The sequence below is a fragment of the Protomyctophum parallelum genome (genome assembly GCF_964188405.1).
Source record: "Protomyctophum parallelum genome assembly, chromosome: 13".
Classification (NCBI taxonomy): Eukaryota; Metazoa; Chordata; class Actinopteri; order Myctophiformes; family Myctophidae; genus Protomyctophum; species Protomyctophum parallelum.
Window position 1 is genome coordinate 22,478,093 of NC_139708.1, and position 14,781 is coordinate 22,492,873.

At 41.0% G+C, this 14,781-nt stretch overlaps 1 protein-coding gene across 2 annotated transcripts; it reads left to right on the forward strand.

The window, feature by feature from the left end:
* Positions 1–66: 66 nt before the first annotated feature.
* grna (granulin a) lies at positions 67–10,812 on the forward strand. 2 transcript variants are annotated; one of them, XM_083780634.1, is made up of 15 exons: positions 67–188; positions 1,159–1,251; positions 1,282–1,299; positions 1,966–2,103; positions 2,998–3,126; positions 3,244–3,325; positions 3,410–3,516; positions 4,523–4,676; positions 5,406–5,477; positions 7,251–7,435; positions 7,817–8,113; positions 8,593–8,886; positions 9,176–9,412; positions 9,648–9,920; positions 10,431–10,812. In XM_083780634.1, exons 1-15 carry the CDS (start codon positions 180–182, stop codon positions 10,572–10,574), a joined length of 2,232 nt encoding a protein of 743 aa, XP_083636760.1. In that variant the 5' UTR covers positions 67–179; the 3' UTR covers positions 10,575–10,812. The 2 variants fall into 2 exon arrangements, with proteins under 2 accessions (XP_083636760.1, XP_083636759.1); XM_083780633.1 differs by having other exon boundaries at positions 68–188; positions 1,159–1,299.
* The last annotated feature ends 3,969 nt before the right edge of the window (positions 10,813–14,781 follow it).

Below are 14,781 nucleotides of genomic sequence, written 5' to 3' on the forward strand. Positions count from 1 at the left end.
TTAATTCAAACGTTTTGTTTGCAGGTTGAAGTTGAACACCAATGGGAAAACTCATACATGATGCATGATGGGATGTCGTTTCGTTTTTATCCGGGGCGTGTGTATGCTCTTCGTAATATAAAAGAAACTTCCCAAACACATGACTGACCACTGACCAGTGAGCAGCAGCCTGGACGTCCATGGGAGAGGTAAGAGCAATTTATTATTAATTGTTAATTTAGTATGCTATATTCTCCTTATGGAGATGCAAAGGTTTTTCATCCATTGTAGTCGAGGATCAGGGTGGAACTATTCAAGGTGTTTGTATCTTATTCTGCTTTAATCGAACAATATCCTCATGTCATGAGTAACTTGAGTGAGAGAGATTTTAGAAATGAATGCTTCCACTAGTAATAGTAGTTTATGCATATTCACTAGTAGTAAGTAACTAACTTATGTTCTGCATAGTGTTTTATTTGGCTTTAGCTAAATAACATTAAACAAGGGATTCAAAATGGGGAAATAGCAGGAAGTTTATTTTGATATTTGCTTTTAAAGTAATATTTTGAGGAAAATAATAATAACAAACCGAAATTAAATATATCCCATGGTCGTTGTTATAAGCTGTGTACAGTACATCTAGTCTGTGTACTTGAACTTGAGATACAGTGTACTTGATATATATTGTGTACTGCCTGTACTGTAGCATACTTTATAGATAGGCTACAAGACGTCGAGACACATCTCAGCGCTAGTAAGGTCAGCCTTGCTGCTACTTCAACGGATTATCACACACCACCCAGCCTGCACACACCTGTCTGTCAAACCAGACGAGGGTCCAGTTTAGAGATTACAACAGTCATCATTAAACAAATTTATATTTTAGGAAATATTTCATCTTCAACCACATTACCCCTATAGCATCCCATTTCTGGTCCAAATAGACATTTTGCTAAAAATATCAGATCTACCCCCCTCACTCATAACACATTGCTTTGCAGTTTGCAGGCGTTGTGAGCCTGTAGATATTTGTGGTGAAGAGATTTGGAGTAGTGAGTGAAAAGCACCCCTCCTTTTCACCCCTGGGAGACCCAGGTGAGGTTGAAAGAATGAACGGCACCTATTGTACCATGACTTCTCACTCTCTCTGGTTCTTTCTTCCCCTTTGTCTCCGTGCAGATGCAGAAGTGGGTTGTATTGGGTTGGGCCCTGCTGGCCCTGGTTTGTGCACATGACTGTCCAAACGGTGGTCATTGTGAGGACGACCACACATGCTGCAGTGCCCCGGAAAATGGCTATGACTGCTGCCCATTTCAGCAGGTAACACAGAAAAAGTTCTTTGAGGAACCACAAATGATGATTGATGATTCTTTGAGTCACCTTTAACCACCACCATGTCTTAAGCGAACATTCGCCAAAAGTGGCAGATCTATAAGCTCACGAGTTGTTGTGAGCTTATCGATCGGCTGGAGTGGGCCAAGTACAGAGCCACAATCGGTGTGTGTGTGTGTGTGTGTGTGTGTGTGTGTGTGTGTGTGTGTGTGTGTGTGTGTGTGTGTGTGTGTGTGTGTGTGTGTGTGTGTGTGTGTGTGTGTGTGTGTGTGTGTGTGTGTGTGTGTGTGTGTGTGTGTGTGTGTGTGTGTGTGAGAATGTATGTAATGTACAATCTATGTAAAGCGCCTTGGATAAAGGCGCTATATAAATGCACCATTTACCATTTTACCATTTACCACTCAACCACTGACACAAAATGACATACAGTAGCTGAAAGATATGGTTGCTGAAATGTACACAGAAGGTGCTGTCTCTCAGATAACTCCTACTCTAAAGTAGATAGACCAAAGTTTGCACACGTATGCTAATCATCTTCGATTGTATTTAACTGTTTTATGAGACTGCCAGTACTATAACCTTCAACGATAGTATGATAGGAGCTTTAAAATCACTTTGGTAGTCAAATATTCCTTCCCATTGTTCCCTCTATAGGCTGAGTGCTGTGAGGATAATATACATTGCTGTCCGGAAGGCACACTCTGCAATGTGACGGAGTCCGGCTGTATGAATGCAACCATGTCATTCCCGTGGTCTGAGAGAGTTTCTGCAGGACCACCCAGACTTTCGAAAGTAAGAGATATTACCCCAAATAAACATCATATCCCCAGTAGTAGCCCGTCACGTCATTGGCGGGGTAGCAATCAGCTCTTTGCTGAGAAGCTTCAGAAGATCGTTTACCTCTTGTTCCAGTGAAGTTTTCCATAGCTTTGTTTGATTATCTCGGCAGCCGGTTTGCACCGGAAACACACAGCGCCTTCACGTGTTTCCGGTGCAAATCTGCTGCCGACCCAATTAAATGAAGCTATTAGGAAATTAATTGGAAGATAAAATCGGTATGCCATCTTCTGAAAACTGGGACTACAGTTATGCACAGAGAAGTTTGTGTGCTCATGTTGTACTTGAGCAACACACTTACCAAAGATGTTGTGATCCCTCCAATGTCTGGCTTTCACTCGTGACGTCATGTGGCAGCCATGTCTATGGACTTTTATGTGTCTTAAGCAGGGCCTCACTATAGCCAAGTCTATGGACTTGTAATGTTATTCTTAAGCAGCTTTTCAGCATGCCCTTCATGGCGTCATGTGGCAGCCACAGTGGGCACCCCTCACTTCACACAAGTGTGAAACACTTTAATTGTGTGAACCTTTGCTTACTATAAAAAGCAAGTCTCAATTTCACACCTGCAAAGGTGACGGGTGTGTAGTAGAAAACCAAACGAGGGCCCAACTTTCATCAGGTTATCTTTCAAAGATAACCTAATGAAGGTCTAAGTAAGAGACCGGAACGTTGTTTCCCATTTAAAGAAAAATATTTGCATTTGACAGTGTGCGAGAGTTTCTTCTCTTTCAGTATTGTTGCTTACTGACTTGACCTAAATTGTGTCGCCAGTGTTAAAATGTGTAATATATGTATATCTGTACATCTACTCTCTACTTGTCTAATAAAACGATGCCATCCCTGCAGTCTTTTAGAATGATCAGGCCGTACTTGGGGGAGGATGATGACAACATCTGTCCTGATTTGTCTCGCTGTCCGCCTGAGTTCTCCTGTCTGAGGACTTTGACACGATTTGGCTGTTGTCCCCTGGCCCAGGTAATCCAGCCTGGGCCGAACACAGTCACACACACATGCACACACACTTAGTGTTAGACCTAGATTTAGTGAATGAACCATTCCATTAACTTCAGTGCATTTCCTGAACACTCGCAGGGAGTCTCATGCTCTGACGGGAAACACTGCTGTCCCGAGGGCCACCAGTGTAGCGCAGACAGCCGCTCCTGCATCAAAAAAGGTTGATGTTTTCTCCGTCTTATTGTCATCGTGTATATTTGCCATTACAGTTTTCAAACACCCCGTTCCTCTTCCATCTTTGCAGAGCTAGTCAGCACAGTGATGTGCAGTGACAGGCAATCCGAGTGTCCTGAAGAAACCACCTGCTGTGAGGCCCCAGATGGTAGCTGGGGTTGTTGTCCCATTCCAAAGGTATAGATCTAACTAAGGGTATTTTCTTCACCCACAGCAAAAGAAGATCTACCCAGTAATATCCTGAGTGTTCAGTTAACTCTCAAAGTTTACGCTTTCAGAGTTAAAAAATAGTTTACAGTACTGTGTAGCGTGTAGATCACATTCTATGGTCTTTGTGGGCAGCCATGTCTTTAAGATCCCAAAGGGTTAAGCAGATCTTGTGTTGTGCTTGTAAAAGTTGCCCACCAATGGTCTATAACAGGGCTGCCCTCACTTTTTTGACTTGAGAGCTACTTTCAAAATGACCAGGTCAACAAGATCGACTCACCAAAAATATTATAGAGGGGAGAAATGGAATTGGTAGGGTTTTGTATAATTACTTTGTAATACTAGGCCTATACCCTCTTGAGAAGAAAGTAGGCCTATTGCATTGTGGGTTTGAGACACTGACAGGCTCCTTTTGAAGTCAATCAAGTTTAAATTTATTTAAATAACATATTTTTTAGGCCATGTCATGTGGTCTACCTGCACAACCATAGTGATCTACTGTTTGGTTTCATGAAACACAGGAAATGATGTTGTAATCCAAAGTGCAGTGGACTCTGCATGGCAGGGGCGTCCTCCTCCCTGAGCCAAGCGTGCGCCTGACCGCATACCTGTACTACTTAATGTTTCTTTATTAGAAACATCGCGCACATTAGAGCCTATCATTAGATGATGCAAAAGCGTTGATCCAAGCTTTTGTTTTCTCTCGACTCGATTACGGCAATGCACTTTATTCTGGCCTGCTAAAGAAAACAACTGACATGCTACAACTTGTTCAGAATGCGACAGCGAGAGTTTTAACTAAAACTAAGATGAGAGAACATATCGCTCCAGTTTTAGCCTCTTTACACTGGCTCCCAGTTGTTTTTAGGATTGATTTTAAAATAATTTTACTTATATAAAAACATAATAAAGCTCTAAATGGTCTAGCACATGTCATGAAAGGTACTCTATAAATAAAGTAAATTGTTATTAACAGGCTGTGTGCTGTGAGGATAAGACACACTGCTGTCCTGAAGGTAGCACCTGTGATGTTCAGCAGTTGAAATGCATGTCCTTATCCACCAATAAAACTATGCCCATGTGGGCCAAACTTCCTGCCAGAAGGAGAGCAGACTGGGAGAACCAGAAAGGTCAGAGTTCATTTTTTTTATATATAAATCCAAACCTATTTCCATTGAAGGAAGAAGTACTCACATGTTTCACTTAAGTAAAAGTATCAATACTGCAATGTAGAGAATACAGAAATGCTCTGTTAGAAGTACAATTCCAGTATTAAAAATGTACTTGAGTACAAAATTATTGGCATCAAAATATACTTAAAGTACCAGTACAGTGTGCAGTATTGCACTTTAAGTATATGTTGTACCATTTCACAAGTTCAAATTGTATAAAGATAGCAGATCCACAAGCTCACGATGCATCGCAATGCAATGCATTCTGAGCTTGTAGTTCAGCTATTTTCTTTCTAAATAATTCTTTGGGGCTTTTTGCCTTTTTTTGATAGATTTTAAAGTAGTTAGACAGGAAAGTGGGGGAGAGATGGGAGGGGGGGGGGGCAAAGGGCGTCGTGATCGGGACTCGAACCCACAACACGCTGTCAGGCTTGGTGCCTGGACCGCTCGGCCGGCCCAGGCCATATAGATCCGCTATCTGCAATAAGTAGTTAACTAGTAACTAAAGCTGACAAATAATTGTAGTGGAGTAAAAAGTATAATATCTGCCTCTGAGATGTATTGGAAATGCTGAAGAAAATACAGCAGTCCCTTTACACCACTTCCTACTTCCTGCTCACCCTGTTCACTGTCTAGATGGGTACTGTGTGTTCATGCTGCTCTCTCTGGGTCTATGTTCACTTTCAGAAGGTGCACAAGTAACAGCACAAGTTATGAGAAGGAATGAAGTGACCACATCACCTGTCACTGAGCAAGCAGGTAAATGCTTCAGTCCTTGTGCAGGTGCACTGTGGAAGGTTCTCATTGATATCAAGCTATTCCTGTTTTCCTAAATAAATGGGAAACCGTTGGAATGGAATATTGCCCTCTATAAATATGTCAGTGCTGTATATGATTCAATTCTGTAAACCACTGTGGTTCTTTGGGGCCCCAGTAGCCAGGCAACATTTATTAATACAGCATCACAATCATTCTCATTCTAACCACTTTATACATATTTTAGCTATTCATTATACAACCTAACGGTGTGTCACTTCGTTCTGCTGCTGCTGTGAGCTTAGCACATCTGCTATTTTCTAAAAAGAGAAAAAAATATATATATACTCTTGAAAGCATTAAGAATAATAAAATGACCACAAACGAAAATCTAAGACTAATCCAGTATAAAGCAATGACAAGAATGTACTACACTAGAGATAAGATTAATAAGTTTGATCCCACATCCTCTGACAGATGTTTAAAGTGTTGCACACAAAGGGACTCCCTTAAACATGCCTCCTGGTACTGCAAGAAAGTTAGAAAGATCTGGGAGAAAATGAGTGTTTTAAACATACATTGTAAGTGTGCAGTCGTGTTTACACCATGGGCGGAGCTTGAGGGGGCACCCCCTGGCAAAAAAAAAAAAAAAAAACATTTTCTTTTTTTTTTCTTTTTTTTAAACTTAACTTCTGGCTTCTGACTGTAGTTTTTAATCATCTCTCTTATCATGATATGATGACTCGCTGTAGTGCATGTGTGTATGTGTGTGAGCTGCTGTACTACCTAAATAACTCATTTTTAGGGGTTAGGGCATTGTAAAAACGCTAAAATAATAAAATAAAGGTCGAGAAAATCGGGTGTCGGGTGTCGTTGGCCAAGCAGTCGCACCCCCAGGCATCAAGTTCAAGCTCCGCCTATGGTTTACACCTATGATCTGTATTTTCCAAAATATAGAGGAAACCAGATGCCCAATTAGCAGGCAAATTCTTTTTTCATGTTTAGTATATAACCAACTGGGTAACACTTGCTATGCATCCCATGTTTATAACACATTATGAACACACGTATAAGACATTATAATCTTCTCATAACATGTATAATTATATTTATAAGCGCTCATAAATAATCATAATAATTTATAACCTTAATCATAACACTTGTAATATCAAGTATTATAATACTTCATAACTTGCTATGTATTCCATGTTTATAACGCATTATAAAAAATATAAGACAATATTTTCTCAAACATTTATAATAAATTATTATAGATGTTAAATGTTAAATTATTATAAAAAGTTCATGAACTTTATCATAACACATTTTGACTGGGGAGTCATATTTTGATGGCAGTGCATCAACTGTCATAATTTCACCCCCCTCCCTATCTAAGTATTGGACAGTATTAAGAGGTTCATATTAATTTTTTATTCATCTTTACGGACCCAAATCATACCCTAGAAAGCACAAGTGTCTATTTCAAACAAAGCTTTTTAGGTATTATAATACTTGACATTAATAATAAGTCAGTATAATAAGCTTTATAATGTGTTATGATAAAGGTTATCACTATTTATAAGTACTTATTTACTTACTTGTAAATACTTACTTGAATTTTTATAATGCGTTATAAACATGGAATACATAGCAATTATGAATACATAAAGTATGTATAACCACTCAATCACCCCCCCAAAAAAGTATTAAGAATGGGGGTCCTTGTCATGAACATGTTTGCGATCCACTGCTGTAAACACCTCCTATATATTCCAGAAACTACTGTTACCTGCGAAGACTGTGGTCAGGAAAGCACCCAGGGCACAGAGCATGTACTAACAATACTCGGAGATGCTGAAACGGCGTGTAATGTATCCTGTGATTCCAACACCGCTTGTCCAGACAAGACCACCTGCTGTAAGAATACAGAAGGAGGATGGGCCTGTTGTAATCTACAGGAGGTGAAGAGAATACAAGTACATTATCTAGAAGTATTTAAGGAAGATACTTTTTTTAAGTCAATATTATTGAAAAAGGTCTAACGTGACTACACCAGACTGTTTTGGCCTGTTGTAAATAACAGCAAAATCTTTAAAGGTACATCAAATAAAGTGGCATAATAAAAAGGGGTCACCACATTCAGCATGGTTCATTCTTCAGGGTGGCAGGTGAAATGATCAACCCCTCAACAAAGAAAATACATGGAGTTTTATGAGGACTTGCACGAGGAACTAATTATATCCTTAAATGAAGTCTTTTCGATAACTTCAACAATTATCTTACTTTGAGCCCAAACCAGTATAGTGGCCATAATCTTTGTCCCTCTCATTTTGCTCATACAGGCCGTGTGCTGTGAGGACCACATGCACTGCTGCCCCCGTGGCTACACCTGTGATCTGACCACCCAGACATGTCTGGGTCTCTCAGGGTCTGTGCCCGCTGTGAAGAAGGTACCAGCTTATACAACGGTGGCCCCCAGTAGTCAGGGAACCTCCCAGGGCACAGAGAATGCACCAACAACCCACAGAGACGATGGAAAGGCGTTTAATATTTCATGTGACTCCACCACCTCTTGTCCAGACGGGACAACCTGCTTTAAGAATACATCAGGAGGATGGGACTGTTGTAATATGCCTGAGGTAAAGAGATGGCCTACATGTATAGGCCTGAATAATTTAAGTATGCGAAAATGCAAGGTTTTATAAAATAAAATAAACATTAAGCAAAACATAATGTAGCTGTATTGTGAAATAAATAAAAATGTTGAAAGAAGATTACCAAGATCTCACGCTACCAGACAATTGTGTTCTACTTCTGTCTGTTGTAACAGCAAAAGCTTAAAGTTGAATAAAATGCCATATTAAGAAAAAAGCCTTTTGGCCTAATAGTGCTGCTAGAGGAAAGAAGAAAGGCCACTTCTTAAGCCAACCTTAAGTGCAAAAAGGTCATTACCACCGCCCTTACACACACAAATAAAATACACAGAATCTTATGATTGCTATGAATGTCCCTGAATCCGTAAACTTGCTGTCCAATAACCTAAATAATTATTTTACTTTATGCCCAAACCCTCCAGTAGTGGCCATGATCTCTCTCTCCAATTTTCCTCATCATACAGGCTGTGTACTGTGAGGATCAAATAAACTGCTGCCCCCAAGGCTACACCTGTGACATGGCCGAACAGATGTGTGACGGTCTTTCAGGGTCTGTGCCCGCTGTGAAGAAGGTACCAGCGTATACAACGATGGCCCCCAGTACTGTGGCAGCCACAACCCAAGAGCTAGAAGAAGAAGAAGAAGAAGAAGGGGCAGAAGACGGTATTCCATGTGACCAACACACCAGCTGCCCAAAATACACCACCTGTTGTTTCATGGCTTCAACTCAGAAGTGGGGATGCTGCCCACTGCCAGAGGTGAGCTACTCTCCATAACTAATAACTATGTACATCTTATTTATTATTTATTATTATTATTTACCATATTCCCACACTGGTCCCTTTGCCGTTTTGCACACTGTTAAGAAACTTTTAAGTTCTGTATAAGAATGCCAATGCCTCTATATTGTATGTGTACAATGAGTGAGAAACCTCACTCTGGGAATATGATAAATAAATAAGCAACATACCACTCATTCATAAAAGCACTAATTAAGACATAAGACTGAAGTAAATTTTAATACGTCTTCTTTCACTCACCCTACAGGCGGTATGCTGTAAAGGTGGAACCCACTGCTGCCCCAAAGGCTACTCTTGTGATCCGAAGAAAGCCACGTGTTACAAAGGGGAAGTGGTGATTCCATGGTACAACAAGCTCCCAGCTACCAACAGCCTAAACGCTGCTCCCAACGCTGTTGAGTGTGATGTCCAGAACGCATGCCCTGAACACTCCACTTGTTGCCAGCTCTCCACAGGACAGTGGGGCTGCTGCCCTCTGCATGAGGTAGGTGGGTGTGCGTGTGGGTACGCGCAATAGAGAGAGAAAGACAGAGGTGAAAGTAAAAGAGAAATATTATATAAGAGTTTTTTTAATCAGCTTACTACATGACCTGCAATATCGATATGGATTAACCCTAGCAAAAGTAACAAAATGTAAAACACAGGACACATGCAGCAGTGCATAAATGGTCTATTATTTTCTTTACCAATAACATCCTTTGTACCTTGTCTTCCTTCAGGCTGTGTGCTGTCCAGATATGGAGCACTGCTGTCCACAAGGCTACAGCTGCAACCTGGGCTCAGCATCCTGTCTCAAAGTCACCATGCTACAGCTACAGAGAGTGCCGCTAACACGAGTTTATGGGCTGGCATTACTGTCACAGCCCATACCCCAACCCAAGTTGTATGACTTGGGGAGGGTTGTCCAATGTGAGGGTCAGTCCTCCTGCAAAGACGGAGAGACATGCTGCAGGACATCCACCACTACATGGGGCTGTTGTCCGTCTCTGAATGTATGACACTGTACAGTACAATAACATTAAAGCACATGATATAGACTGGAAAAACAAAACGCCTACAAAAGGATAGTGAGAAGTTTTATTCAGGGTTGCATGTCTAATTGCTACTTGAGGCTGTGGCCTACAGTTGGTCTCGCATAGCCAGACAATCAGACTTCTCCGCCTACTGATATGTGTGGAGAAATGGGTGTGGATGCTGAAGAAAACTAGCAGAAAACCAATCCTGATAACATCCCATATGAAGGCCACACGCTGTGATGCAGGGGGGGGATCAGCCATAGTTCTCTGATGGTATGGCTATGCAAGACTAGCCTACAGTAAACCCACAATTGTCTTGCATACTACCAAGATAGTTATCAAACTGGAGTAGTATCAACAGTAGGAGAAAGACACCATATCAGTATGTCATTTAAATATTGCGTTCGGCTGAAGAAGCCTTATTTGAATATTCAGTTCCATAACAACTGTCCTCTCCCTCTTGCTTTATTGCTGACTGTCCACCAGGCGGTGTGTTGCAACGACATGAAGCATTGCTGTCCTGCTAGCCATACCTGCAGTGAGGATGGGACCTGCTCACAGAACACAGAACTCAGCTGGGACAACTGGCAGCAATTCTTCTTCAACAAGAAACGAGCTCTACTTGTGTGAAAACACACAGTTTTTCTCTACTGTACTTCATTTCCATATACAATGTAGTTTAGGTAATTAGGGGACATTTTGAATGTATGTTGGGATACTTAAATTGCATTAAGCTTGCACTCTCAGGGCTTGAGACAAATTGCACTATGGATGCTACATTTTCTACTTGAAACCATCCTTTAGGTTAAAAAATTATTGTGTTTAATTTTAAACACTCCAAGGGCACGATACTTGTATGTGGTTTAATGTTTTTACATTGCCAATAATAGTGTAAATGAATTTAAACACACTACTTAGGCTATTTATCCATCACAAAATAATTATAATTAATTGCTTGTATTTTTGGTTAATTAAAGAATTCTGATGAAAAGAGTGTTTGTATTTAGCAGACAACAAAATAGTCACGTTTTCTTCTTGTGGGTTAATACTAATGTGACACAGCTACTATAATAGCCTAATTTATTATTGAATGTAAATCAAAAGAGTCAGAGAGAGAAAGCCCTGAACATTTGCACTTTTAAAGGAACTTGTGTGACTTGCTTCGCAGTAAAATCGTGTTCATTTATCCATCTGTACTCCGAGTGACGAGTGTACAAATGTATTAAATGGACCACTCTGTTAAATCACTGAGGACTTTACAGAGTAGAGCAGAGTAATTTCAGGACTTTACAGGAGTGTGAAGCAGAATAGACAAGATTCAGAGAAGGGCATTAAGACAGTAGTTGGTGTGCTTGACATTCGAAGAACAATATTCTATATGTGTTACAGGCCAATGACCAATGCCATACTGTATGAGGTGACATCTCTCAGATGGTTCTGTTGTCAAGAGTAAGGACATGTTGCTGCAGAGGATGTGGGAAAGAAAAGAAAAGTAAAGCAGTGTCTGCAGCTGTGGGGGGGATTACTGCAGGTTCCTATTCACTAAAGAATGAAGGAAGTGAAAGGGTTTTTTTTTTGTTTATTGTTCCCTTTGCAGACACATTCTCAAACATACAGTACATCACCCACCCTCTACCAGCCTCCCCTTGACAAGAACAAAACATACAGACATTAACACATTAAAGATTCTGGGATATTGGATATCATGTGGGGTCACCCACATCCTCTCCTGTTGCAGTAGGTTACTGTACTGTACGTACCAACACAGGCATTCTTTTTGCTAAGTGAATAGTTCTCCAAATATATTCAATTTCATGAGTTTTTTGTCTAACAATATAAAGTTACCTTCCCTGGACATAGATGAGGCCATTTCGGTACACCTGACCACATACAGTATCTATGAATTTAACCTCTTCTCTTCGCGAAACAGCTGTTTCTTGGAATTTCTTACTTAGCTGACACTACATGAAGTACTTCATCTTTGTAGAAGGAAGTGAAAGAGTAAATAATCCAAGCAGAAAAGACAATGGAGGGAAATGTGGGCAGTGCAAAGGGAATTTGAGGAAAAAAGGAATGGAGCTGAGCTGACCAGAATATCTGCATACCATGGACAAGAAAAGATCATATTTGACATGCATTGCCATGGATATAACTTGCACTGTTGAACACAGAAGACATCAGAAAGGATTCAGATGGGGCAGCCACAGCTGAATTGTAGACTCAGAAAGGCTGCCTGGGAAACAGTTCAATAAAGGAGAGAACACACCAATATGGAATAAGCAAATGTTTATTGGAAAGATTTTGGCAGCAGTTTAGCAAAATGGCAAAGGCAAAATTATGGCAGAGCATTATTTTGGGGATTAGACTCCAATTGCATTTATTGAATAATATTAGCTTTTAATAGGGAGAACCCCCCATTGGAGCATTGGAGTCTAGACGCTGGTGGTGGCAGCTGAGCAGATGACCCTCCTTCCTTCTCAACACTAGATGGAAAGGTGGAGTTGGGGATGGAGGTGGGTTGCTTGTTGCAGACTGAAAGGAGAATGGAGAGGTGTCAGAGGCAGAGATATTTAAAGGCGGAGTCGAATCACCCGATTGGCTGCTGCAAATTGCTAGGATTTGAGAACAGATAATGATGAGCCACGATAGTGCTGAAAGGCCGAATGGATGCGTTGGTTAAGATCTTCCTTATTGAACCTATGCTAAAAGCTACATAAAGTCACAGGTTCAATTCCCAGTCCCAGAAATGTGTTGAGGTCTCTGAGCAAGAGCAAGTCAAGACACTTGACCCCTAATTATTCCCCCAGACCCCTGTGCTATATAGTCTGACCACTTGGGCAGCAGCTGAACATTGAATTTCCCCTGTGTGATCAAACAGGTCCCCCACACACCGAGCGGTGTGTGGGGGACAGTTTGCAGAATTACAGTACAGTATTTCAAGCAAAACTCAATACAAAGGCTGTTAACTGTGAGTGTACGACCCAATAAAGCATTACACTTGTTTACAAAAGGGTCCACCTTGTTCAATTCATCAGGTAAAAAGGGAAAAGAAACATATTCAGTGAGGGGGAAAAGGGGTGGGGTGGGGGATTCTGGTTTTACGGGGGCCAGTTTCGAATTGCAGCCGTCCGTAGGTGCCCTTTGAGAGCGGTTTTGAAGGAGTTAAGGGATTTGCATGTCTTAATGACTGTTGGTAGGGCGTTCCACATTTTGGTGGCATAGGAGTGAAAATAATTTAGTCCCTTGTTTGTGCCGAATCTGGGTTGTACATGGTTTGCACTCCCTCTGGTGTTGTGGGTGTGGACTTCGTTAACATTGAGGAAGTATTTAGACAGGTACATGGGTATCTTGGTGGTGTATCGAATCTTGTGGACCAGACCCATTGCAAGATGCTGTACTGTCGTCGACCCTAAGCCATTCCAGCCTGTCTCCACATCTCTAGAATAGATAATACAGATGAAAGATTTGCACAACTCAAGACAATTTAGGCAGAGTAGACCATTTTGTGAATGGGATCACTGGTGGACACTGCTAACCTGATTAGGTTAGCATGGACACTAAAATAATGTGCTGTGAAACTGTTTACAACCCAGTAGATGGCGGTAATGCAACATTATGGATGCCAAAAATCAACAGTAGATAAATAAATATTGCTACTTATTTATTTATTGTTAAAATCTTACTCATGTCATGTATTTATATCCTTTCATATATTTATTTTTGTCGTCGTTTTCATGACCATGTTGTCATGAGTTTTAGTTTAGGGGAGCCATGGGTTCAATTTAAATTTGATTCACTCATTGATCTTGTGCCACGAGTCCTTTCGCGATCAGGTCCGGGACTTCGACCGCTAGCCAGGGACCTAGTCTAAGGGCCACTGGCGGGTGGGCCAATCCGAATTTGGGCACGTTCCGGGCCCAGGGCGGTTTGAAGTGGTCCGTCAGACAGATCTTGCCCCTCGGTACATTTTGGACGTTTTCCCGTCTAGTTCTGGCCTGGGATGGCGACTTCGGGGGCAGTCGAGGGGTAGGTGACCGACCGGTATCTCAAACTCCACGGCGAACTCATACCGGAGATAAAGGTCGTGGGACTTGTGGATGTACCAGCACTTTCCGAACCAGCGCGTGCGGCGTTCCCTACTTGTTGGACTCGAGTCAGAGTCAGAACCAGTCGTTGTCGGCCGCCTTGTTGTTCTCAACGTACTTGATGAGAGGGGCGCGTTCGGAAATACAGCACCGGAGCGCACTCGCCTATTAGTTTGCATTGCATACTGATACTGACTGACCAGTGACCAGTGACCACCAAGCACTAATGTCCAGCTGTTGTGGTTGTCGTTGTGGACAACGCTTTTTAAAGAAGGAAAGGTCAGATACGTCCCGTTTTTCCTTTTTTTTTAATTCAGTGTGAAACTGAAATAGCAACAGAAAAATATTTGTGCCCTTGGTAATGTATTTTTATTGAAGTTTTTACTTTCTTTATCTGTATATATGATGATTTCCTTTTTTCCATAGTGTATATTTGTTGTACCGTAAGGCCTACTAATGTATTTTATAGAATGAATCGTCTAAGTAGTAAGTTCTCCCCTTTTTACTTTCTTTAACTGTATATAGTAACTGTATATAGCCTATGATGATTTCCTTTTTTCCATAGAGGTCTTGTACGTCTTTAAATGTTCGGTAACACTTGCAGATAAGGTTCATGAAAAATGCTTAACTAATGCTTAACTAATAGTAGTTAAGCATTAGTTAATCATTATTTCATCACAATTCATCATGATTCATGATGATGATTCATCATGAATCGTCATTAGTTAACCACGATTAGTAGATGATTTAGA